Raw genomic sequence first — 27,601 nt, 5'->3', positions numbered from 1 at the left:
TTAAATTTATATCACTCGGCAGTTAGAGGAAAGTTAAAAAGATATAATTTTCCCCAACATCTTAATGGCAAGTCAGTTAACTTAATATGTTGTTTTACAATTCCTACGACTAGAAAGAGGCAGAAAAAGTTAATTGCTCCTCACCTCCATGGGATATCAACACATAAACATATCCTCACACACATATATAGAGATCTGTACGCACACAGAGTTCCACCTATTCAGAAATAGATGTACACACAAACAATTTCACATCTTCCTACTAAAAAAGCAATTCAACAAATATAGTTTTCTTTTTTTTAGTCAATAAACTTAGAGTCTGCAATTGGTGTTCCAATAACATGCTTTGCCGTTCTATTTATTTAGAAATGGTGATTGACTACAGTTGTAGTGAACTCATTTATTTCACTCCCGATGACCGAACAAACTGGAAAAATGCTAGCATATTGTGTAATACAGTAAAAAACAATGCTGCCTCAGCACATTTAGAACAAGTGAGAGAAAAGCTCTGTACACACATAGATCAGTCTGAAACCCTTACCTAATAAGGAGTTGTGGCAATACTGTGGTTATTACAAGAAGGATTTTTTACCCTTTGCAGGAAAAAAAGACATGCTGGCAAATTGAACCAAGCAAAGTTAAAAAAGGAAGCAGGTATGAAAACTCATTGTGCAATCCACCATACTGGGACAGGACCCAACAAATTTCAAACCAATGTAAAAACAGATAAGACTACCAACAGTAATATCACACATCCTAAAGCAGATATTCTTTATAGCTGCATAAAATAACATTTAATATTATATTTATTTCTCGTAAAACCTACGTTAAGTAAAATTTTAGGATACATATTTAACATTAAAACACAAAAAGTGGAAAAAACAAAATACAAATATGTAATTGGAATGATATGCAGAAATTGGAAATGTTTTTTAATTAGAAGATGCATATCAGTTTACAACACCTGATATTACCCTTGCACAAGAAACAGAAATGCAGAAGTGTGAGTTTTGTGAACATAAAGCATAGTCGATGTGTGTTATTTGTTTTCTCAATTGACAAAAGAGATCACAGTTCTTTGTTTAAGGCCACAGCCTCCCCACTAAATGCCCAAGTTTACAATGGGCTGTGCGGTATGCGAAATTCTTTGGAAACAACTACATATAATGAATAATTTAAACCACTCCATTTGTGAAGGCTACAGCAGCCAATGTCCATCTGTGCAGTATCAGTTGAAACCTGTTTGTATCCGCAAATCAAAGAAACCAAATTGAGTTGAACACGCCCTTATATAGGATTTACACAAATATAAAAATACATATCCATTATGCACCATGCAACCCGCGATATTGCTTAATTTCCTGGTATTTAGCAGCTTCATTGTCCACACTTGATATGCAGGCCCACAACAAACTAATCTGAGAGAATTAGAACATTTGTTTAAAAAAAAAAGGGGCCACCATATTAGTGAAACAATGGGTCAGAAAGCTTGAAGGCTTGAAGGTCGTACACCAACAACCACAATTCAGATCGAGTATTTCAGGGACTTTGCACCTGGTGAGACAGGAGGAAGGGGTTATATTTTATTTAGGGGGAGGAAGGAGACAACAGTCATAGGCACCTCATTTAGTAGAATGGAAATCAATTATACTCAGACATCAATAGTTAAATGGCACTACTGGGAAGTGGGTAATTATTTGCTGAAATACCCAAGTATTGAAGAAGTTGCAGTAAAAAAGGGTGTACAATGGTCTGTTGGTTTCTCTCAGGTTAATGTGTTTAAGACAATGACTTACTTCAAATTGTGTCGGGGTTCAAACAAAACACCAATTACTCTCACACACAGCAGCCTACCATAATATATAAAATATATCCATAGTGTTAACATTATGATTTCTGTGGGATGTAAGCCAGATGATTTATGAGTGTGGAAATATTCATGGATCTGATAATATGGCCCTTAAAATAATCATCATTTCATAAAATAAATACACCTATATCAGAATGGTAATGCTGTGCTGTGTACCACTTCATTTGGCAACTTGTTCTCAGCACTATATTTGCTGTGCAACGCATGTTACAGGAAATGAACAGCAGGTCACAGCAGCAAATCCAAAGTACACTTTCCTGGTCAAACAGGTAACAACTGATCAAGATGAACAAACAAACTTGCGATCACCAAAATATGCATTTATCACACTAGGTGCTGTTAATAACTTCTTTAACAGAGCCATTGAGAAAGTCCATAGTTTTGGTATGCAAACAAAACATTTACTCCTCTTCTTCTTCCTCCTCTTCTTCCTCTTCTTCCTCCTCCTCCTCCTCTTCTTCTTTGCCCATTACCTCCACAATGAGCTCTGCAGTGCAAGTTGCTTCCCCGAGGCTGTTAACAGCCTTACATGTGTATTTGGCATCATCGTCCCCACAAACCTCTGAAATAGTCAGAGCACAGTTCCCGTCCTCATCATAGTCAATCTGGAAGTGGCGGGACTCTTTAATTGGTTGCTCGTCTTTGTACCAGATAACTTCTGGGTCAGGGTAACCTGCAACAACACACAATAGATGTAAGTGACAGGCACATTTCTCCTGCAATTAAAACCCAAGACACTGACATGATTTTGTGTATATGATTCAAATTCATAAATAAAAGCCTGCAAAGCAAGAACAGGTTCCCACAATCAAAGTAGGTCCTGTAAAGTGCTTTCAGCCATGTTCACATTGGTTGCCATTTTTGTACCATTCATAATATAAACAAAGTCACATGACTTCCTAGTATATGAAATAGACAGTGTAAATAGACTTACGGAAGTGCTTTGTGTACAATAAAAGATATACTTATCTGCAAAGACTTTGCAGTAATTACAACATTTGTCAACCACTAATGTATAACTAATTTGTTAAAATTAGAATACTACATGGCGCGGCTCTCTTTATATAAAACACTTTACTAATATTCTATTTATTACATGAAAAAGTGTGCAGTATCTTTATTAAGAGAATATATTGGCCACTGTACTGATTTACTTTTCTCCTCGGCCCACTGCAGTATGAAATGTGGTTAGACACTATAACCTGCTTCAGTATTCAAATGCATTACATTCAATTCTGAAGGTTATTGTATGAATTGTCCACTTGGGCTTGAGTGTCAATAAAACTGAGGTAATTATATTGTTAATACTACAAAAGAGACATCAATAACATTCATAGCGGTTACTTCTGGCAAGTGAGTGGGACGGAGATATCAAGTAAAAATGTATAGCTTATAGGATGTTAAATTCTACATAGTATGTTACTATATCGCCTTTTTAAACACAACTTTGGGATTTGTTTGAATGCCTCTTTGGCAATTTGATCACAGTTACATTTTATTGTGATAGTAATGCGTAGGTCATTTTAAGAATGTATTACTGATGTTTATCAGATGTACATTGATGAGCACGCAATATTTGTAGATTTAAAAAAAAAAAAACAATAATACATTAGTGGTGGACAAGTATGGTATTTATTGTGATTTTTGTGCAGGTAAGTTATATTTGATTATACATCTAACCAGGTCTGTAGGCCTGGTTCAGAATTTGACATTATAGGAAGTCACGTGACTGTTTAGTTTCATGATGAATAATGTAAAAACGGTGACCAATGTGAAAAAAGCTTGCAATAGCCAAAACACATCGTCTCCTCTGAATGTATTTAGAGGAATAAAAGCACATTATTTTGAGTGCTGAACCCTGTTTTTGCTTTGCCAGCATTTGTTTTTTTATAGTTTGTATGGGTCTGGTAGGATGCAGGCAACACCAAGCACTCACGGTGCTGAACCTGGATTGGACAGTTTTGTTTGATGATTCTTAAAAAGTCAAATTACATTTGCATGAAAACTAAAAATGTAATGAGCTGCATACCTAGAATGCTAAATGTTACAAGTTTTTTAAAGAGAGAACTGAGTTTATTAGTGAATGTGGGATGTCTAATATATTGAAACAATAGAGGATCAAGGCGGCCCATTCTGATACGGAGGCACAGATGAAGGGGCAAAATGCAGTCACTCGCAGTGAAGTTTGCCAATAGCTGAAGTGGCCTGCACCGGTACCCCAAGGTGCTTGCTGTAGTGGGTTGAAGAAAAATGTGAATAACTCCACACACACATGGATAAGGAGAGCTGGCTGAAAGCCCTAATAATTAGGTATGTTATGTAGATAATCTTAGTGGATTAAAAGGTTGTAGCTAACTCCAAACTTTAAAAAAATATACAGGTTTTATTCATTAGAGGTACAAGTCAAAGTTTAGTCAGCAGAAGCTCACTTATAAAAATGAAACAATTTGCTCAAAGAACTGTAAACAAGCGCAATTTCACTAGAGCCTCACTTCTCTGTCTCTACCTTGCTACCTGAAGCGGAGAACATTGTGTGAAAACTTTATGTTCTCTCCATGTCAGATTAACCCATCCCTTTCATGGTCCCTGTGAATAACCCCTCTCCATAGTACAATTCTTTACGAATACGGCAGTTGAAGAAAATCATTGTGTATTGTTTCCACAAATCAACAGCTCATGCACAATGCCTAAAAAGATCAAACTTCTCAAGGGCCACCACTGCTAACACAAATCCTAAAATGAATGAAAAACTGTAAATGTTATGAAGGTATCTCAATGCTCTAATTCAATGTCTAAGAGAGAGAATTGTTACTCACAAATCATTATATCTGGTTTACGGGCATCTTCTAGAGCCTTCTCGCTGTCATTCAGTTTTCAAAGAGGAAGGGAAGTACCAACCAGCATCCTGGAGACATCAGTGTTTTGACTCGCTAGCTACACTATAGTTCATGGGCAAGCTTACGTTATTATACTGCATTAGTTATTTTATGAAGATCATCGCTTCACAGGAAGTGTAAGGGTACTGTATATATGATAACAAGGAACATTCTAATTTCAAGAACTACAAACAAAATGAGTTCTTGCACTAAAAGCATTAAAATATTCCTGTATTTCTGTAACCAGATGCATGTTGATACATCAAGTCATTAAAACGTGTCTTCCTACCACTGAGATTTTCACAATAGTTAAGGATCTCTATTATCCTGCTAACTACAATCTTGCTCTGCCAATGTGTCTCAACTTTATGCAGTTGTTGATTGGACCTCTTATTTTTTTAAGAAATGGATGCCATGAAGCCTACTTTTTCTCCTAACTTGCTTCTGATGACATGGCAGACAAACTTTCCATTGACTCTTCTTCTCCCTTATCATCTCTCATCACCATATTATTTACTGAAATGTAAATCTTAAAACATCCACCCTTGGGTTCCCTACTCATCCATTTTTCACAGAATATTCCATTTACTAGCTTTTGGTACTTGTGCATCTTTGCACCTTGTCACAATTTGCCAGTGCATTTGCTTAAACTTCCCTAACTTAAGAAGCCCAATGAAGAAGCTCTGTATGGAAATGTTTTTTCAGAAACAAATCACTACATTTTACTATTGGATTAAAAAAAGAAACGTATAAGTAACACAGTCATTGCCATCCAAGTATGTTTCATAAATCCGTCTAAAGCAAGTCTTCTTGGATTATTTCACGCCATAAATCTTCTGAATTCCAGATTATTTTATTGAACACACATTTTTTTCAGTTCCCCTTAAAAACAACAAAGTCTTTGTAATGGAGTTTCTTCCAAAAATCACTGAAAACATAATACCTCTTTCAGAGAATCCTACTTCTGAAAGGATATGTTTATCACTGTCATGCCTTACTGTAATCCAGACAATGAATTCTAAACAGAAAAAAAGATTATTGAGATGAAGACTGTCAAGTGAGGGAGGAATCAAAGATGTAGAGCAAAGCAACGACTCACTGAGCAACAGCAGCAACAGTCGTGAAGCGCCCAGCTCTGTTTTAGGTTTCATGATATCTGTTACGCAGTCTCTTTCCAAACACTATACATTGAACATAATTCTCATTTTGCCTTCCCAAAAAGACCAAAGTCAAATGATATTTCTTGTCCTCGGACACTGATTTATACTATTAGCGGTACACTTCATTCTATTCATTATCCTGAGTATTCTTCTTGCCATGATCCATGGAAAAAGAAGATGTATGCCGCCATAAATCATCAAGGTTTATAGCACACAATAATATTGTATTTCTTTCTCTGAATGACCCAATGATATTGCTTCTCCTACTGCTAAAATTGATTCCTTCCTTTCTGGGCCCCTGCCTGTCCATAGCTAATCCTTCTTATCTCTCTAGCTTTAAACACATTCCCTGTGGAATTCTATAGAGAACTTATTTGAGTATTACTCTCAGACTCCCATTTGGGAGACTGTGAGGCAAGCAGGGGATACTGGGTCTTAACCATAGGGTTGAGCTAATTTGCCACTGATGTGCTGGAGTATGTTCTTCTGTAGTTCTGACAATTAAGCCAAATAAAATCCCTTCAGCACTTGACTTTCAGTGATAGATATGGCGAGCAGTCCCAGGCTTCTCAGCAAGGTAATGTGGCGGTCCTTGAGCTCCGTAATTAGCATCCACACATCCACAAAATAAAGGATTGTCCAACCCTCCACTTGACTTTCAACTAGAACAGTTTGCTTATTAATAACTAGGCTAAATATCACAAATAGTTATATTCAGGATTCAAGTGAGTGTACTGTGTACCTAAGTGTATGACAACTCACTAGGAAGTGATGGTCCTGTGTAGGATAGTTCACTAAGAAGTGATGGTACTCTCTACCTAAGTGTACGACTGTTCACTGAGACTTGATGATACTATGTGTGTGACAGCTCACTTAGAAGTATTTGTACTGTTTTGTCAATAGTTTGACACCCTTCCTGAGAGGAGAAGGCTTGTCCATTAACGGTGCAGCATCCATAAAGACTAATGCTGGCCCCTATGGGATTTCATTTTTCATAGCCTGTGGGGAAATATTGGGTCTGTTATATTAAAACTGTGGTAGCCCTGTTGAGATGCACAAGTACTAATGTAGCAGCGGTGTGATAAGTCCCTGAAGTATAATTAACCTAGGTTGACTGTTGGCTGCTTCTGTCCGTGACCAATCAGTGCTGCCAAAGGGCCCACCCACAATACATCTCCCACTGAGTTCCTCCAAGGCTGAATTTTCAAAGTAAATATTTTCTATTAACTCCTTCGGGGCTGGCAGGGTAAAATAAATCAGAGGATGAGTGAGATCTGGAAGCATGATCTTCCAAACAAGTGAACAATGGAAACACTCCACAACAAAAAGAACTAGAAATAATAAATACCTTCAATTTTGCAGTCAAATCTAGCAGCACTTCCTTCCACAACCTCAATGTTAAGAATCGTCGTGGTGAAATATGGCTTGATGTGGGGTCGCTCTTCAGCTACCTCCTCAAGGAAAGTTTCATTTGTGTCTTCTGAAATGGCTAAAAAGATGTTATTTTTTAAAGTGAGATATTGTAGGGGAACATTATGAATTATGCTAAAATGCTTTCTGTGCAACAGGCTCCTCTTCTTTCGTCCCATGGCTGGTGGGAGCTAGGGCATTGTATAATATAAAGCATTTTCCTGTAACTTAAAGCGCAAGGAAGTCATATGTGTGAACCACATGTGCTGTATGCCTGGACTTTTCCCTCTTCCCAGGTACCTTTTCTGAATCAAGACATGCATGGGAAAAGAACAGGCACGGATAGCAATCAGGTATATGCTCAGTGCACGTTCATAAATCTTAACCCCCCTAAAACAAAAACTGCCAAATTGCATAGATGAGGAAGAAGCACCAGCACATTTTTTAATCCTTTTCTTCTCTCTTACTCATCATTTTTTAAATAAAACAAATATGTAGAAAACAAATATGTTTAAACACAAATGTTTTGCAGACAGAAAACTGTAAAAACTCAACATAAGTGACCATGAGTTATAGTATATTTCAAGTTTTAAAAGAATCTTTTTTGCTCTCTATGATACTTTTTAACATATAAGGAGAAATCTAGTTTCATCAACAATTGAAGAAGATATTCACAATTTTAGTCCAGTTTGATTTTACACCAGACAACGGTGTTGCTATCCTGAAATTGAAATTGTTGGTTGAATTTAATGATATTAGGGCAAGGTTGTGTGTTTATCAAATCATTCAATTTTGCCAGGTAAGCAGAAGCAGTGTTGATACTTGGAATATATATTGCATTATTCTATGTAGCTTTTGTGGGATTCATAATGTGCAATTTCAAATTGTAGGAAAGTGAAACATTAAGTGGTATGGCTGGGTAACCTTGCCATGTAATATTATCACAATACCCCAAAGATGGTCCTTAACCCCTTCAGCGCTGCGCGGATTCCCCCGCGGTGCTGAAGGGTTCGAGCGCGGGCGGGGCCATGACGGAACGGTTCCGTCATGAGCACAGCTCAACCGATGCTCATGACGGAACCGTTCCGTCATGAGCATGGAAGGGGTTAAATTCACATTAATGAAACCTTAGCTCACTCCTGAAAGAGTGGCAAAGTGCAGTAAGGCTTTACTAGAGGAACATGTATTAAGCAGTTCAGAGTACCAAAATGGACAAAGATGACTCGAGAGAAATCTAATACCAATTTATGAAAATAGAGTGTATTTTTATTTTTATTTAGACAGCAAAATTAATGGAATGACATACATTTATTTAATCATAGTTATAGATTTTTTAAACAATATTAAATCAGTGCAGAAAAATACATAGACAAAATAAAATTGCGGTCAAGGGCAAAATCCACTTGTGACAATCGGTCACTTGCAGGTTGAGCTACTTGGAACCCTTATAGGGTTAAGGTCATGTGGGCCCCAGGACCAGGCCACAACAGTCAGATCAATTTTATCCAGCCCATGGAATCAGGTGCAGAGTTATTCTGGCTGTCCTTGGTGCTAAATGGGAGCCGCGGGTGGTGCCGATTTTACTGCTAATATGGTGCTGCAAGAAACAGAATGCAACAATATAAAAGATACACAGCTGCTGATGTTGGATGATGGTTCCACGGTGTTCCCTGTAGATGCAGCTTTGAGTGTTGGGGTTGGTTACCGGATTGGTGACCACAAAACCTTGGCAGTGATAAGTACAGCGAAAAGCTTCTGGAACCTTACTGGGTCTGGCGAACTGACATAGCAGCCTGAAACCTCGAGACAGGTGGGGCTACAACTTCCACAATGCATCAGACCACCTGAATTTGGCTAATCCCACTGAGGGCTCGATGGCTATCGATTCTTTGGGTCCAGTGAGTGTTTTTAACTGCAGTTTGCAGTGGACCAGTGCAACTGGTTCAAGGGAGACTGGATGTGCTTCTCGCTTCCACAAGGGTTCCTCTCTTCAGGAGTATCCAGCTCCAGCCAAGGACAAGGGTCATTCACTCAGTTCCAGGTCTGTTGCGTTAGGGACAAAGCATCCCTCTTTTGCTTTTGAGTTGTGGGCATAGTCCTGTTGTCGGCAACATGGGTCTCCTCTTTGCCCTTCCTTGAAGTAAGTCGTGCAGATCTAAGGTTCTGGTTTAAGGGGAGGTCCCTTAAATCTTATATTTAGGGGAGTTAGGGTTGTGGGAGCTAGTAGCCAATGGGCAGCTAGTCCCTGCAGTTAATTACCCCCTCTCTTTCCCCCAAGGGGAACACAACCGGTAGCTAAGGTCACCTTTTCTACCTATAAACCACTATTTATACCCTCCTAAAGATGGCAGAAGTCGATTTTTAGGTGTACAGATCAGGCTGCCCACCCTAGAGGTGTACTCAGTCTTTCCGAAGGTGTACACCGCCTAAATATCTAATTTCCCACCTTGCCCGGGTAAAATCGAGTCCAGGCAAGGGGAGGGCAGTGTCCTTCTAAGGAGGCAGCCCAGATGCATATAAAAGGCAGTTCAGCCTTTGAAGCTCCTTGTTTCGATGTGCCAATTCACTAGCCTGCTGGGGAGGAGGGAGGTGTTTCTGCCCAGCCTTTGTTTCTGACTCCTGGGAGTGATTACACCGCCTGGCAAGAGGTCAGAATACTGTCTTGGTGGCAGCAGGTGCAGTAAAGTGCAGGTTGGTCAGCCAGAGCACAGTGAAGCTGGGGAAAGCAGGTGGGCAACTTCTAAGGTGACACCTGTACCTGCCATATCACCCAGGGCACGAGAATCGTGTTTGATACCCAACATGACCTATTTTATTGGTACCATGATGGAGCTGCCTATCTCAATAGGGCCCAGTTTGCAGCCCATGTTATACTTTGGACCATTAACACTTGTTGTAGTTAACAATGGGGAAGACTATTATAGGGACATATAGGCGTGCACTTATGTTCCCATACCTTTAATGTAATGCATCCTGCCTCCTGGGCTGAGGAAGCCTACGTTAGGGGGTGCCTAACATATAATAGAGGCAGTGCTTGTTACTGTGCCACACATGTTGAGAGCACAGTAGAGTTTGAGCAGTTTGCCCTACTCCTGCAATGGCAGGCCTGCTGTCAGTATTTTGCTTGGGTCACCCAGGGTGGCACAAAACCGTGCTGCAGCCCCGGGGACAATTTTAACCACCTATGCCCTGGGTATCCCTGATACTATATACTAGGGACTTATAGGGGGGTAAAGTCTCTGTCAATTAGGACTGCCAATTCAAACAACAGTTTGAGGGAAAGAGCTAGCAGCCTGGTTAGCAGGCTTCAGAGTACTGTCAGAGTCGAAAGCCAGCATCTACTAGTCCAAATGGGGGCAAATATGGGAGCATCTGGAAAAGAAGCCCTGATTTCTTACACAAATGAAGTATAATAATCACTAGGAATATTCACTTTGTGTTGGCCATTGATATTTTTAGATAGTTTCATTCTTACAGGGGTCATTTAAACCCTGGCAGTCCATTAGCTCATCAGATTTATGGAGGCTGAGCCCTTCGTTCCATTAGTGGAAGACATACTGGCAAATTTAGAGCTCCCCATCAGGCTGCTGGGGATCTCTGTGCCTTCAGCTGAGTCACCAGTCCTGTGCCTCCACTGATGTCACCAAATTTACAGGGCGGATACATGTTTGTTGTGTTTGTTCAACCAAGAAGTTTTTTTTCCCTGAAAATAAACTCCCAAAGCAGGATGTAATGGTTTGGGCGTCGCAATTGAAAATAATTACAAGTAACAAGTGTGTCATTAGCATATATTAATTATTTCTGTAATAGAAAGGCATTACATCGCTTTGTAATAATTATCTTTTGGTAGGTCTTGCCTGCCATCATTATTTCACAGGTACAACCCTGCTTGTCAATGTATAAAATGGAGTGAAAAGGGAGGTTGTGTTACCACTACTGACATCAGTATGCAGTGCAATATGTAGCTCTGGATGGCGCATCCTCAGAACAAGACAGACAGTGACAGTCTGCAAAGAGGGGGGCTGGATTTAAGTAGAAGTTCTACAAGAAGTTCTATGCAAATAAACTCTGGTATGGAGAGTTATCACTGACAATCAGTGCAACACTGATGTTACAAATGCAGGCCATATCCGGATGTCAGACTGGAGTAGGATGGGAGGAGGGCCAACATTCGGAAATGTGTTGAAAGAGTACTGAAGGCAGAGAAAACACTTCCAGTATAAGTGGAAAACAAGAAAAAATGAATAATTATTTTTAAGCCAATGAAATGGGAAAAAAAACAATACAACCCTGAGTCAAGGTTGTCTTTAAACTGAATGAAGCCTTTGCTGTGAGCTACGGGTAAGCTAGTAGCTAAGTTACCGTTTTTGTGTTTGAGGGAATGTTACATGAGAATATTGCCAATCCCATTGGTTCGTCTCCGTGAAAACAGGTGTTTTCTTCAGGTCATCTGTGAAGATGCCATGAAGAGGTCGCTAGGTATAGCGCCTTTCCCAGATATACTGTGAGGCCACTTGTGAAATAATATGGTGATTATAAAACTTGGTAAAATAAGGTGCATAGATTGTCAAAAGAATCAACTACTAGCTAGCCATGCCATGCCATTAAATGCGTCAAATGACAATACCAGAAAGTACATTTAACAGTAAGACCATGCCGAAAAGAAAATACCTTAAAAACTGCACAAACTCGCTTTCGCAAAATTTCATCATTTTATGTAGTATACTTACTTCTATTTTAACCTAAACGGACTTCCCGTGAGGTCTAAAAACTAGAGCCAGCTTAGTTCTGATTCAACAGGGGATACAACATTTGTGTAAGGGGGTGTTAACATTCGGTGTGTTCCTATTAACCCTGAAGATGAGCTAAACAGTGGAAAAAGCAAATAAAACATTCACTTCGACAATTACCTTCAGGTTCTACTTTGTCTGCACTTAAAGGACTGGTAGGTGAACTTCCAGAAGACTTCCTGCCACCGACTCCTGATATCATCGCCATAGAAGAAAGCCTCCCAATGGCTCGTACTGCATTGCCCGTTTTCTGAAAAGCAATTGAGAACTCCTAAGTGCTTGTATTGTTAAAAAAAATGTAAGTTATTTATATGTTATATTTCAGGAAAAGGCTGTGAGTTTCTAAAATGGTCCAAATGTAAAACCTAATGCTTTCGAGTACACTTTTATACACTGACATTTTGTGTTTAAGGTTACCTGGCATCGTAGGAAGGAAGATTAAAAATACTAAGATAAATCAGTGTCCTTGGAATTACTATGAAGTCACATCAAAAGAAAAAAAATATACAAAAATGTATGGCCACAATAACGCACGTAAGCAGTACCATAGCATACGCGATTTTCCAGTTCAATGCATACGTTTGACAATGAAAATAGGGCACCTTCAACCTTAGTCACATTAGCAATGCGGATTGAATTATGAAACCGAACGCCTGTTGATGACCGTTAGTCAGAACCTCTCATATCAAACATTTGTCTCCCTCCTCCTCCCAGTTTACCTCCCATCTCTGACAAATCTTGTCATGTTTCTCGGGGTAACCCCCTTGCCCATTCTTCGTATCCACTTGATTAAGCAAGGAGGGGCTGTTCACCTCGAATCCTCACAAAATAACTCTTTTCCCTAGATCCAGGCCCAGTCAGTGAAATGCCTTTTCTGCACTCAAGAATCCCTGATCTTCGGAAATACTCAATAAATCTTGCTTTGGCTGCAATGAATTTGGGCATCCCAAAACTGTTTGAGACTCTGGAAATGTTGCAGAAGCGCCTTATATGATTGCATAACCAAATCGTGCCTAGGAAATCTCCCAACTCTTTGTGGCATCTTAAGCAATTTGAGTGCAGATCTTTGGGAAGCACCTGAATTTTTCAGGGGTTAACTACAGCCTATGAATGTTTTTAAACTTATATTACATAGAGTGTGCAAGAGATTGATGCCTTTTCTGTGACCATACCTGCAAACATCTACTTCTCATCCTCTAATTGACCTATGGCTCTCTCCCATTTTCCTCTAAACAGATCGAAGGCATTAGGAGTATTTATGATTAATGTTTTGTAAAGACATAATAAATTATCCATATCAGGAGGCAGGATATTGTTATTTTTGCTTAAAGTGGACAAATTCCGGTGTTTCAGTTGTGCTGGACAGATAAGGCGCTAAAGCATCCTTCACTTGGAGGTCTTTATAAAATTAGGAATTTAGAAACCCAAATTCCTCCCTAATATCCAAAAAGGATTTTATTTCTGTTCCAGTTAAACCATCTCCCAATAAGTTGATTCCCAGGTGATCACAACCACAGAATCCCTCAAGTGAGGCCACGTTGATGGAGTATGACACGTCTATTTCCCATGCCATCGTTTTTGCTTATTAGAGGTCTGTCAGATCTCTGCACAACCCTAGTAGCTGGCAGACACCTGGTGATGGCTTGACACCATACAAATAGGGAATTGTGGACCTAGTACCCAATGGCCACACTTCAAATGTATATGCTGGATCAGGGATTGAACAAACCAGGGATGCGTAAATCAAGTCATTGACAGTGAGATTCTGGGTAGCTCTGCAGTAAGTTATAGGGTCTTCCATAGCAAGCCCTCTTCAAATGTCAATGTGCAAAACTTTGTAAATGAGATGTGTGGTTGGCTTTTGGTCCTAAGAAACTAATAAGTGTGGTTAAGGGTGTTAATGTCTTTGTAGATAAGGCTAAAGGGTAGTTTTGTAAAGTATAAAAGACTTTAGGGTCATTTTCAGCAACGCAATTCTGCAACGCATTGACAGAGGCAGGGAAAGTCAATTTTGTGTCTCCTTATGGATCATTCCGATAATGGAAGTATACCGTACATCTGAGCCTCATAGTCATTGTATATCAGATACCAAAATATTCTAAGCTACATGTGTTCACCTGCAGTCTCAGACTCTTTATCCAGGTCATGTATTAATCATTGGTACAAAGCGGACACCGTCCTGTTTTAAACCTTTCTGGCATTTGAGCCCTGAGTATGAGCCGAAGTCATTTGGTGTTTGCATCACAACAGGTCCAGAAATTAGGGGCTTGTCTAGGTATAATAGAAGATCATCAGCATAGATGCATACTTTATCTACCAAGTCAGCTGACCTTTGAAAACCTGTAATTGATGCTTTCTTTCAAATGGTTGCTTCCAAGGTCTCAATTGCTAGGGCAAATAACAGCAGGAGAGCAGGAACCCCTGTCTGATACGTCAATGGGAAGTACGGCACATTTCCCCCAATCTCAACTCTGGCTTTGTTGTTTGAGTATACTAATCATAAGTAGGCCATGAAGCAGGGTCCAATTAACTAAATGTCTCAGAAGTGTAAAGAGATGTTCCCATGAATACCAGTCAAAAGCTTTTTTTGATTAAAAGCAATGCATGGGAGGTATTTCGTTTGTGGCCAAGTGTCAAGGCATTGGGAACTCACCTAATGTTTGGTCTGCTTGCCTGGTGTGCCATAAAGCCACTTTGATCTGGTTGGACAAGTGTTGTAATGAGGCTAGGGAGGTATACTGCCAGTATGTTGGCAAGGATTTTACATTTCCCATTAATAAAAGAAATAAGGTGAAAGGATTTGCAGATGTCTAATGGGTAATCTGGTTTTGCAATTCAAGCATTGCATTGTTGAATGGAACGGTAGCTGTGCATGCATGCCACAAATACCTTATGATGTAGCAGGCTTGTCAAAACTTAGTGGGAGGCTTGAGGCCAAAACTTAATATGGGGACATCAAGATGCTTTTTCTATTTTTTTCCAGGTGCCATAAGCACCATTTTCTGAATACGAAAAGAAAATGTAATCCAAGAAAAAAGAAAACATGGCATTTGGTATCATATTGTTGTTTAGTCACATAAGATGCCCTATTAATTTTTGTAAAATCTTTATTAAATTCACAATGGATAGTTTATAGCACATTACACCTGTTAAAGTAAGTTTTTGAAAGATAGACTGTCAAATAATCAAGTTCTCAACACAAGAGTAATAAGAAATTAAAGGTCTCTCATATCAAGTACACACTTGGAGAGCAGTACCATTAGAAACACTGAAAGGAGATGTAAGGGAGAAGGTAAATGGGGAATGGAGGGGTAAGAAAACAGCAGGGATAGGGTGAGTATTCAAGGTCAAATGTTAACTGCACGTGGTAAACCCCAAACCTGGAACATCCCCATGCTCACAGAGTGAATTACAATTCAGTTTTTGCAAGTCATTCACAAAAGATTCTTCATCTCTTTAGAAATAGATCCCAAATCTCTTAATATATTGGGCTTGATCATTCAGTTTGTATATCACTTGTTTATATGTGGCCATAGTCGCCATCAATTCTGTCCATTCTGGAAAGCTAGGGGGTTTTGGATTTCCAGTATCTCAATATACATAATTTGGCTACGGCTAAGGCCGTGCTTAACCATCCCTCCCTACGGTTGTTGATATCTATTATGTCTGTAGTACTGTCAGGGATTGCAAGTTCTAGAGAGGAGGTTAAGTGTAGGCCACTGGCTGTTTGCAGTTGTGACCAAATTGCATCCCAATAAGACTGTATTGTAGGACAAAACCATAAAATATGTGCTAGGTCCCCCATCAGTTGGTAACATTTCCAGCATTAGGGAGGAGGAAACATTTTAGACATATGTATTTTATAAGGGGACCATGCCACTCGTGAAGAATTTTAAAATAGGTAAATTTGCAGCCCTTAAACCACGGTCTTGTTCTCGAAGGAGCTCTGGCCTGACTTCCTCAGTATACATTTTCTGCATCTTAGACTTCCATCGTATATATTTAGCAGATTCCTGATAGGCCAGGAGAATACTTCTTCCAAGAAGGTCTTCTATAAGCTGGATACAATTTTTCATAGCTTACCCATCAAGCCCAGTTCATATGCCATGTAGAATTAGAATGATTAGCCAGGTCCCTAACCAGTTGTCTAGACAAGCAGTGTTTAAATTGAGTGTACTGCCAATGTATGAAATTGTCTAGTGCAAACTTTGATGGAAAGTCTGCAAATGTCTTGAGAGACCATTCCTTTACCATACATTTAATGAGACTAATGCTCTTATGGTGCCAAGAGGTCCAGTTAATCAGACTGCCTTCAATGTGAAAGACTTCATTAAGCCATGAAAGGGCTTGGATGTGAAGGAAAGAATTTAGCTTTAAAGCCATATGACTGTTCGCCCAAGTTATGATGGAATTCAGTAGGATAGGTTTTGCTTGGTCTTTAGTCTTCTTGGATATATACAGGTAATTCACTTGAGGTCCTATCACATCTCCCTGTTATTTCCGTTCAATCTTTATCCCGTCCCGCATTTCCCTCTTGTCACAGGTTCAACTTGATTTGGGAGAGATGTGGTAGAGTTCAAGGTTCGGCAGTCTGAGCCCCTCTGAAGGTGTAGCAACATAAAGCAACAACATGGCTCGTCATGGGATATCCACTTGCCAAATGCATCTCTTGATTTGGGCATCGATGCTACACAGTATAATGCAAGGTACTCCCAAGGGTATCATGCTGAAGACATAGTTGAACCTCAGCAAGACCATCATTTTCTGCTTCTTTCCTCAATATGTGGATTTCCTGTAGCATAACGATTTTTCATTTTTGGAAAGCTACCTCATTCTTAATGAGAAAAGCAACCTTATGTTTTTTAAAGAAGGCGAGGGCCCTGGTAATGTGGAGCCCCAAAAAATGGGAGGCTTCACTTCTTTGTGTTTTGAAGATGTACATATTGTCAAGGTAAATATATATGGCATTTACAATAGTAAACCCAGACCTACCTAATTTCAATTACCTTAATGATATTTTGAGAGTTTATATTCTGGCTAGAATATTTTTGTAAAATGATATTTGAAACTCAGTTACCTTAACGTATACTCAAAACAGATGGGGGATGAAAATGACAGTGGGTCAAGGTGCAAAGTTCATTTAGCAGGCTTGTGGAGTTATGAATGGTTGCACACAACCAGGTATTACCATTGTACACAAAATGCCCCAAGTTGGGGTGGAAGCTGTCTTGGAAACCTGCGTCATAACATTTAGATCAGGGGTCTCCAACCTTTTCTGTAGTAAGAGCTACTTATGTTCAATAAAAATCATACTGAGATACTATTATTATTAGGGCTGTAATAGTGACCACGTTAGACAAGATTACCAGCAGTGACTATCTCAGAGCAATAGACAAATTTGCCAACAGTTATGTGAAAATGGCGTTATCATCAGGGGTAATACATAACAACCCTAGCTGCAATGCCTCTGGCACCATAGTTAAAAATTTTGTAATAAGTCTCCCCAACGCCTCATGATTTATCCTGCAAATATCAGCTTTAAATATATTTTGGGAATTCAGCCATTTGTTTTATGAGGTCTGAAAATACACACTTTGTCTCAAATACATTCTTTATACATTCGGGATACATATATTAATTCAATCAAGCAAAATATCTACTTTAGTAGGCTGGGTTGCACGCTGGCCAGCTACTTACAGGTAGCTGGCCAGCAACCAGTAGCTCACAGGCTACTCGTTGGAGAAGCCTGACTTAGATAGATAAACAAGACGACTTGAGGAACAAAAAACTAAGCCCTAAATTGAAAACTCATTTTATTTTAAGTAAGAAGGTAGAAGTAACATCATCACAATGTCAAACAAAATGCATCCAAGCATTTCCCTTGAAATATACATATGGAATTTATTACGCCTCAAAATACTTTTTCCAAACACTGAAAGAGATTATAAATTGAGATGCAATGAGATCGATGTCAGTTCCATGCAAAGTCCCTGTGACTCTAGACTAGTTTATTTCAGCAATTTTTTCCCCATACGAATATTAAAGTGGCATTATGCTACATTCAATAAGTCCTTCTTTTGAAACAGTTCGGAGACGGACAGTTTAAGTCAACTGTTCCCACTCATACCTTAAGACTTTTGTTTAATTGTAAATAATGTGTATAAGGAATTTTCGGAATGTTGAGTATATTACATATGAATGTTGAGTATATTACATATCAGTACTATGACAACATATGGCGGTTGAAACTAAACACATGAATTCAAATATACATGCATATTTTATGAAATTCAGAGCTCAATGTTTAACTCTAAAACCACCCATAAAAATTAACTGACAATAGGAAACAGGATGCAATGGGAATTGTGTGACCTCAGTTAGTGTGTTCCTATTAGAGGCAACGCTGGGGTGTCACTGGAATTGAAGGGTCATTATAATCTCTTCAAGATGTTTTTTTTCCACATCCCATCATCTGTTAGTCATTCAGGAAAGAGTTTGAAAATCTTATTTATGGACCACGAAGATCTTCAGAGGTTGAAGACATCCGCAGGGTAATTTATCCTATAAAGGCTAGCAGAGTAACATTCACTACGCTTTTCCAGCACAACATTTTCTCAGTTTTGCCTTCCATCTAATTTAGTTGGCATCTTACTACCCTTTGCATGCTCTATCCATTACGTTACCATTGGCAGGATATGTAGCTCGGGGCTCAAGTTAGGGAAAACACAGGTAGACAGCATCTACCCACTATTTTCACAGGGTGGATACCATACCCACTGATAAGTAGTTGGGCCCCAGTGAGGTAAGCTGGACTTATCCTCGTGTAATTATGTGACACCAGGACACATTCAGCAGCACGTGCCCTGTTGACTGCTTTCCATTTGAGCAAAACCGTGCAGGCGATGGAGGGGCTATTTTTTTTATTTTACCCCCTAGCTGGGCCTAAGACAAAGGAATGGTTCAAAGGACTTCAGCTCTCTCCTTCTGTACGAGTACAATGTTATCTGGGAGCTATCTGCATCCTCACACCTATTAGCCAGAGCAGTGGAGGGGAAAAAAAGGCACACAACTTGTTATCACTTCTCAAGCATTTAAGGGAAATAACATTTTGGAAGCAAGCTTGTGACCTTGTTCAATCTTTATATAAAAAAGCATGCACAGTGCGAAGTTCAGCTGTATCAGACTATGTGAGTTTTTATTCGATTAGCCATTTAAACACCCAATAGTTTTCATGTAATTCTTTTACAGATGCCACTTCCAGTGATGTCACACCCCATGATGTCACTTGCATACTGTCTAACTTAGCTTAGTCCTACCACTTCTTATTTTAGGACTGGTGCCCTAATGTAGTTCATCAACAGACAACATCATTGACTCCTCCTGTCGTACTCCAGATGTACATCTCTTACCAATTAGTTTGAACCTTCCTATGAACCCACCACATGAGATGATAGATCTTTTCCTGTCACATCCACTTTGGTACAGTTTAAAAGCACCTCTTTACATTGATGTACACTACATTGCTGTTTATGATGTAATGCAAGATATTATCATCATGTGGTTAGTTATTCTTTAGAATCCTAAGTTTAATGAGGCTTTGGACCACAGATGGTCTGTTAACTTCCGGTTCAGATCTCCTTCTCAATCAATTTGAAACTTTAATCTGCTTTTGAGGTCACTGGCTGTCATCATGAGTTAGTCAAATATACAGCTCAGAGACCCAAAGTTATTTGTTAGGCCCAACACATTTCAAACCCATGCAAAGTCTTCATTTGTTTTCATGAGCATTTGCTGTTTGTGAAAATGCCCTTAATCGAAAAATAATAAAATATTGTTATAACTCATGTGCCCTTTTCCATCCCAGGTATATCCTGTAAGGTGAATTATATATATTATTTTTTGTGTAGTGCTTACTATGTCCTAGAGCATGGGAGCACTATACATGAGACGGCAACAAAATAGCAAGTGTGCATAGAATCGAGGGCAATATAGTACATACAGCAGCAACAAAATAATAGCACATGTGCACTGGACAGTCAAACATAAGGCATGTAATGCAGGCAAGTCCAGGACAGTCAAGGGTAGGGCATGTATCAGTAGTTAAGATTAATTCAAGTATTTCTCTCATCACTTTTTTGTTGCACTCTGACCCAAACAGAATTCTGGATGATACTAGTCTGTGTGTGACAGTGCGGTTATTATCACTAGTAATTAAAATAATAATCTCAGAATAAGTCTGTTGTGACACTGTGAACAGGAGCTTTGTGTTACCCATATTTTGCTCATGATACAGTACAAAAATGCAGAATAATATTCTCTGCATAAACTAAATGTTCTACTCACCTTGCTAGAGCAGGATTATGCTATCAAATATCTCAGGGCATAGATTTTCCAAGATCAGACATATTTTACCTTCACACCAGAAAATGGGTTTTCAGAAACATGGCAGACAGCTTATTAATAATAATAATGATAAACCAATGTGTAATAAGTAGGAATGTTTTAAGGTTCTTTATTACACAGGCTTATTCTATTAGAGATTCTGGACGATTGGCCAACCCGAAATGTGCATATTTTCCTAGTTTTGCCACGTCTACACACTTGCTTAGATTTTCTCAGTAAAATGGTAATATTTCCTTAGGAGTAAATCCATGCAAGTGCTAGATGGAACTGAAAAGGGTTGTGTTGGGTTATTGCAACTTTAAATTTAACATTGTTTCACTCACAACTGAATTTGTGTTGCTTTCTAATGGAAACAATCTACTTTTAAAAGATCGAGGTTGTTGTGGGATGCAGCCAGGTGTCCCATATATGGGCGCTTTTTCCAATTTGGTCACTTGTGGTATGCATGTTCTGTATCCTTCTACACATTCTAGCGGAAAAGTTACTTTGTGGCCCAGGGTCCCTGTCCTTGAAATACAGTTTGATCGGTTGAGCAACCTCAAAGTCTTTTTGTTTCAAACTGATTTGGTTCTCACATAAGCCTGAGAAACTTTTGATCGTTAAGTTGCATGTTTCTCCTCAGAGGTGCGATCACTTTTGCACACTCAAATGTCACAACATTTCGGTGAGCTTTTACAACACATTTTTAACGCTTCTAATACAGCTGGAGTAGCACACTTTTTTTTAAAAAAGTGATTGGATCTGGACTGGTTTCTATGTTTCAGTCTGTGCTTGGAGTTATTCTGTCCTTCATACAATCCTTTTTTCCAAGTATTTTTGGAGGCATTCTGATCGCCCTGTTGCTCATTGATCCTATTTTAGTTGCTTCCACAATGGCTGTCCCACAACTAGGCCAAATGGTGATGGAACTACCACACGTCCTTCTGTGTCGTGAACATGATATAGTATTTTGGACGTTCAATGTTGCTGGAACTGATTGAGAACTGGGCTGTCCTTCCAGCCCATATGGCTTCAAAGTGCAGCCTGTGTTTCGCTGTCTATTGTGCTCATTCAAGCACAAACTAGACTTATGCCTTGCCACACAATTGTCGCAGGCTCCTGATATAAATCTGCATGGACTTCTGCTTTCCTGGAATGTGGGCACTTGTCTGATTCTGCACTCCTGGCACTGTCGCCATTGGCATCTGCCGACTGGGCTGGTAATGATCATTTTCTTGACTTGGATTTTGCTCTTCAGGTCTCTTTCGTTGTAATGTCTGTGGATGTGGGTTTCTTCCTGGCCCCTATTGATGCTCTGGACATGGATATTGTGAATGTCTTGGAGATGCCGTCCTCTTCATCGGATGCCTCATGCGTTTTTCTACTGTATTGGTTTTTTGACAAATTTGACTTTCTCTGTAAAAACATGTTTTTAATTACCAGTTTTTATGGGGTTTGACTTTCCTATTAAAGTGTTTTTATGTAATGCAAGGCTTTTATAGAAACATTATGCTATTGCTATTTTTTTTATATAGCTGTCCCCAACCACCGGGAGGGTGTTGTAGGGATTATATGTGGTTTCCATTTTAGTTATCATTTTCAACTTTTCGAGATGATGGTTTGCACGTCTTTTTCATTAATGCAAGAATGTGCCATGCACGCATTTATTTTTAGAAGACATTGCTGTTCTACAGTCTGCCCGTTAGTTCCAGGAACACACATATCAGAACAGGATGTCCTTGTTATTACGTGTTGGTAGGAGACAAGACAACTTTATCCCTTCAAACTAACTAACATTTGTTATTCTGCATCTCTAGCAAAATGAGATTAAACTGGTGTTTTCTTATTTAAACCGTTCCCGTGTTCAGGTTGGTGAGAGGCACTTCACACCGAAGCTGTTATTATGCATGCTGGAGAGAGCTGTGAATCAGACTCAGCCCGCAGGTCCCTACATTCATCCTAAGGAGGAAGATAGCTGCTATGTGTGCACGCTTGACCACTCTGATGGCATGCATTTGTTAATGCAGTGAGATCAGCTTCCTGGGATATTATACCAAGGTATGCGGTTAGATCATTCCAACAGAGTCTGACAGAAGTGTACCCAGAATCGCTCTCATTAGTATAGGACTAAAACTGATACATAGGAGCCATATTAGGCACAATTAACATTGTGGAATTGTTAGTATTTTTCACCATTCTAATAATGCTTATAACAATGATGTGTTTCATCTGTCCAACAATTGCAGTTTATGTTTTATTCACAAGAATTCGATATTTAAACAAATTGAAAATGCAGAATTGTATCTTTTCTTTGTACCAACTTTGTGCATGCAAAGGTAAGAAACAAAAGGGTTGGATCTGTTTCCACGAATTCCTTGGGAATCAGAGTGGTCATGTACAAGGCTACTGAGAGCATCTATAACTCTGGAAGGTTAGGAGTTAAGATGCTGTATTGTGAGCTCGCCAGATCAACATTTACTAATGATATGAGTAGACTGTCTCTATATTGTGAAGTTTTTTTTTGTTGACCTAATATACAGTCCTACTAAATTTGTAGGAAGTGTAGAAAAGTAACTATTGATGGATGTTGCTGATTTTATTTTTGCAACAACTTAAAAGGGTTAACAAAATCATACATTTTACATAAAACCCAGCATGCAGGAAAGTTTGAGTGCTAAGGGACAGATGTGATTAATGGTTGCAAAGCCTTGGATTCGACAAAACAAAGGGTTTGCAACAGCTACTACCTGTAAGGGATGCTTAAGCCCATTTAACGATTCAGATTTTTTTTTTCTTAAATGGTTAATTGGATTTAGAAATGGATACCACTTCTCAATTTGCCTCATCCACATTCCAAATTGGAATCCTATGTATCAGTGCTTATGACAGCAATTCCAACTGCAAACCACTGAAGAGTTAACAGCTCCAAAATTGAGGTGGTCACTGATTTACAAAAGGGATGGATCCCTCTTGAACTCCTCTTGTATTGTGAATCAAGAGGTTAGCTTCATGAAGAGTAACTTGTTCAAAGGGGGCACTGCCAACTCTCAAATAAGTGTTTTAAAATGGAAAACCTTTTTATTTTAAAGCAGCCACATTTCCTTTAAGAAATTGGGCTACTTTAAAAAAACAAATCAGTTTTGAAATTAATCACAAACATAGTGTGCTTCTGTCTCTTGCAGGACGCCATATAGTGGAAGGCAGCCAATTAGAGTTGCAATTTACACCCTACATATTAAATATTCATTAGGCAGGTCATTCTGCAACCACCACTCACAAATTATTTTATCAACTGACCTATTAGTAGATAGGTCTGGTCCTAAAAAGCATCCACTTTACAAAATGCTGATTTGCTAATTGCGATCACTTTTATTTTCAACCAGCACTTTTGTACATCAGACTCAAAGGGTTGTAATTTGCAAGAATTACTGAACGCTTGCAGAAGCCAAACTTTGCAATGTTACTCAACAAAAGGGGCTTTGCATAACCACTCAGATTGTCAAGACTCATGCTCAAGCATATCGTTAAATGGGAAAGCCCACCCCATGACAATTTGTAAAGCAGAAATTTGTTTGTATCATTACTATAAGACACATGAGGAATATGCAATATAATGTTGTACATTGTGGTATCTCATGTTTGACAGTGGGAACAGGTGGGAAGTGGTAAAACTGGTACAGGAGAGGTTTTCAATATGGCTAAATTACCTGCCATTTTCGCCTTGCCATGTACTTCTTCATCCTATCCTTGGAGAGTTTTTTGGCTTCCATGGTGCTGGTGTCTTGCTGCAGCCACTTATGCTGAAGGCACTGTGTACAGTCCAAGCGGTTCCTGTGCAGAGAGATGCAGAAGACATTTAGGCATCTTCAAGCAAACCTTATTAGCTGAGGTTAATAGAGAATGCAGAGAAGAGGATATCAAGTTTAAGGTCAGAATGGCCAGATTCAGGCCAGATTTTGAGAATCACCAGAAATATAAATTTAAAGGCAATTTTTCGAAATAAAACTGATTTGTATAATCAGTGGTCATCATGCAATATGTCTTGGATCAAGCCTCCTTGGACCAATGTTGGATATCCCTGTTCTAAACCATTTCAACTCCGAATAGAATTTTGACATCACATGCTTCTTTACCTCAGAAAGTGACAATCTGCTGAAGGAACATGCTGTGAATAAACAGCTTTTTTCCAGATCAAAATTTTGACTTGAAAATTGTGAATCTCATATTTTTGACAAATCAATTAACAGTCCCTCCAAAGATACACTTAAAAACCAGCAGCCTCAACGAAATGAAACGTGCCTTTTGGGCACACAATTTACCTGTTTATTTTTTTTAAAAGAACCACATTTCCCAAAGAGATCACTTCCATTAACCACACTCTCAATATTGCCCTAACCCACTCTTAGAAACCTCAGTCATGGAGAGTAAAACAAGTCAGGAACAAACATTGTAACATTGGTTCAGGCCCACCGTCATCTCCTTCAAGAAAGCCTATACCATACACTAAGTTCCAGCCATGTAATAACCTTGAAGAAACAACAAACTAACATACAACAACAAAAACAAGGAGGACACATGATTAATTTCACCTAGTCCAGTTTAGAAATCACAAAAATGTAGCTACAACATATGAATATCACATATGATCACACTGGGGTTTGAAACTCCAAGGACACGTCAATTCTAGCAGTGCATTAAGTCAAATCATACAAGTTGTTTGTATGTATGTGTAAATGGCATATGTATTATGTAGTAGTGAGAAGACTGGTATACACATACACAAGGAATGAGAATCTTGTTTGACTGCCATTCAGGAACCGTACAGAATAAACTCAGTATAAAACAAAAGGTTTTGGAAATGTAGAAAATGGAAAACTGCCTGCAAGCAATCACATTGACTACATTTGTGACTATATAGCTCTGGACATTTAAGAAAATGGCAACTATATCATCTTAGTTAACTTTCTGGGGAAATGCCTTTGGAACTAACAGGATTAACTGATGAAGTACATCCTTGCACTGTCTAAGATTCTCCATCTGGAAGCAGATATACTTACAGCGTGTGCTACAGACATCTATCATCTTACTCAAGCCTTCAGGTTCTTCTCAATGCACCACCTTCCAAATACCAAGCAAAGAGGCAAATGTTCCCTTAAACAACTATTCTATGAAATCTATATTATAAATTCATTATATAAAAATCTGTTCTCATGAGCCCCATTGTAAAAAAGCCAAAAAAACACTGCAGCACCTTTTAGGTGAAATCATCTTGACAGAAAAAAGAAAACAATAAAAATAAAAAGAAGGCCACCATTAAAGTGTTCTAGCCAAATTTCCAGCCCTAGTAGGCGGGCTATTAATGCCAAAATGTCATGTTATCACTTGCAAAGTGTAACTAAAAGTTTCTACATTGTCAATATTTAAAAATTTTCTTTACTTCATATCCTTCTTTAATAGGCTGCTGATGAAGTCCTTTGCATCTTCTGAGATTTCATCGAAGGCTTCGTCATCGAAGTCCCAGGTGGCGGAAGTCACGTTAGCCAATGTTTCATTGTCATTGTCTCCCATGAAAGGTGAGAGACCACTGACTCTGTTGAGAAACAGAAAAGAGTGGCATTGTTTAAATCTCTGTAATACAGTGGTGGCCGTGAACTTTGTTAGTGGTGAGGTGTAACTTTTCACACCTTCTGAGTTAGTGTCTATCAAACAATCCTAAACTATATAAGAGGGTATGAGAAGGGTCTTACCCCGACAACATTTTTTAGAATAATAGGGAGAAAGGGTCCATATTGCACCACAATAGTCCAACTTACTAAAACACCATTTTCTGCATTTCTGCTTTTACTGCATTTCTGTGGACACTCACTCAGAAAATTCAAAGTATAATTTTGAAAGGAAGCCCACCTCTCACAAGCGGCCTCGTAAGCAATTTGGGACTATTTGAGCCAACCAATAACATTTTAGCACAAATTCCCCCAAAACAGTGACTAAAAAACACAGGATGCTTTGCTGATTCAAATAATATACGGAATTTGTTGAGGGCTCATATGATTTTTCTAAATATTGAAAGCAGCTCCTTTATCGCCTTTGATTTTACCCTCTCTGTTCCCATCCACATATTACAAGACAAATAAAATGATCAAGCATAGCTTTCCCCCAAATTTTAAAGATTTCATAATCTATCAGAAGAGGAGTCACTCAAGAGCATATAATCGTACCTTAAGTAGTAAATATAATTAATGATAGCAAGGTCATAAAAAGAATCAGTATACATTATGAATTTGTAGTCATGAAATAACAGGCACTGCACAATCCAATTTGCTAGACATGCATCATACCGACTTTACATATCTCATACCATTAGAAATAATGGTCTCAAAATTAGCAAGGTTGATCATTCCAATATCCGTGTGAAATAAGTTCTAAATTGATTATTATTGCGGCAAATATCAGCTGTTTATTTTTTGAGAGAAGCAGTGCATTCTTTCCAAAACACAAACAGGTATAGCACAGGGCAGTAGCAAAACAAGTTTTCCTCGCACATAGAATGTGTTCACCAAAGGTAGCAGAAGTGCTATCTTCATTGATGCACATATGCTCAGCACACGTAGCAACAGTGAAGCTTGTATAACTCACAGAAATAGTGCAGGCTGCAAGAGTTTTAGTTACACAGAACATCGTCCCTCAAGCACACACAGAATGTTCGGCACGGGTAATATCACACACAATATAACACACATAGTATGGGCAGCAAGTAAGCAAGTTTTCATTCATGGCCAACTGGTGGCAAAATGAATGGGGAGGGGTTACGAAATCATTGATTTGCTAATAACTTGGTGCAGTTTCATGGATCTGCACAACACTCCGTAGACCGTATATGTCACATACTTATATTTTGAGTATCATGCAAATCTATCAAATGGTGGTACGGTTGTAGGGTAGTGGTCAATATTTCTTCATTTGCTTATAACTTAAGTAATGTTTAATGAATCTGTATGAACGTCTGCAGGATGTTAGCTAGTTTAGCACAGGGCAGGGCTTTCAGGCTGCACAGTGAACAGATAAGGAGAGGACAAAATTAAAGGTAGTGGGTCAGAAAATCTTCATTTTTTC

At 38.9% G+C, this 27,601-nt stretch overlaps 1 protein-coding gene across 3 annotated transcripts in view; it reads right to left on the bottom strand.

Annotated features, from left to right (window-relative positions):
* Positions 1–325: 325 nt before the first annotated feature.
* Positions 326–27,601, bottom strand: part of MYLK (myosin light chain kinase) — a 1,478,514-nt gene continuing 1,451,238 nt past the window's right edge. For all 3 annotated transcript variants that reach the window (XM_085647312.1, XM_085647311.1, XM_085647313.1), the window contains 5 exons: positions 25,926–26,078; positions 24,196–24,319; positions 12,227–12,356; positions 7,255–7,395; positions 326–2,543 (listed from right to left, as the gene is read on the bottom strand). In XM_085647312.1, coding sequence (XP_085503438.1) covers positions 2,272–2,543; positions 7,255–7,395; positions 12,227–12,356; positions 24,196–24,319; positions 25,926–26,078 — 820 coding nt within the window. In that variant the 3' untranslated portion in view covers positions 326–2,271. The remainder of the gene's footprint in view (positions 2,544–7,254; positions 7,396–12,226; positions 12,357–24,195; positions 24,320–25,925; positions 26,079–27,601) is intronic.

The sequence above is a fragment of the Triturus cristatus genome, chromosome 3_2 (genome assembly GCF_964204655.1).
Source record: "Triturus cristatus chromosome 3_2, aTriCri1.1, whole genome shotgun sequence".
In the NCBI taxonomy this organism is placed as follows: Eukaryota; Metazoa; Chordata; class Amphibia; order Caudata; family Salamandridae; genus Triturus; species Triturus cristatus.
This window is presented reverse-complemented; position numbering and strand designations above follow the sequence as displayed.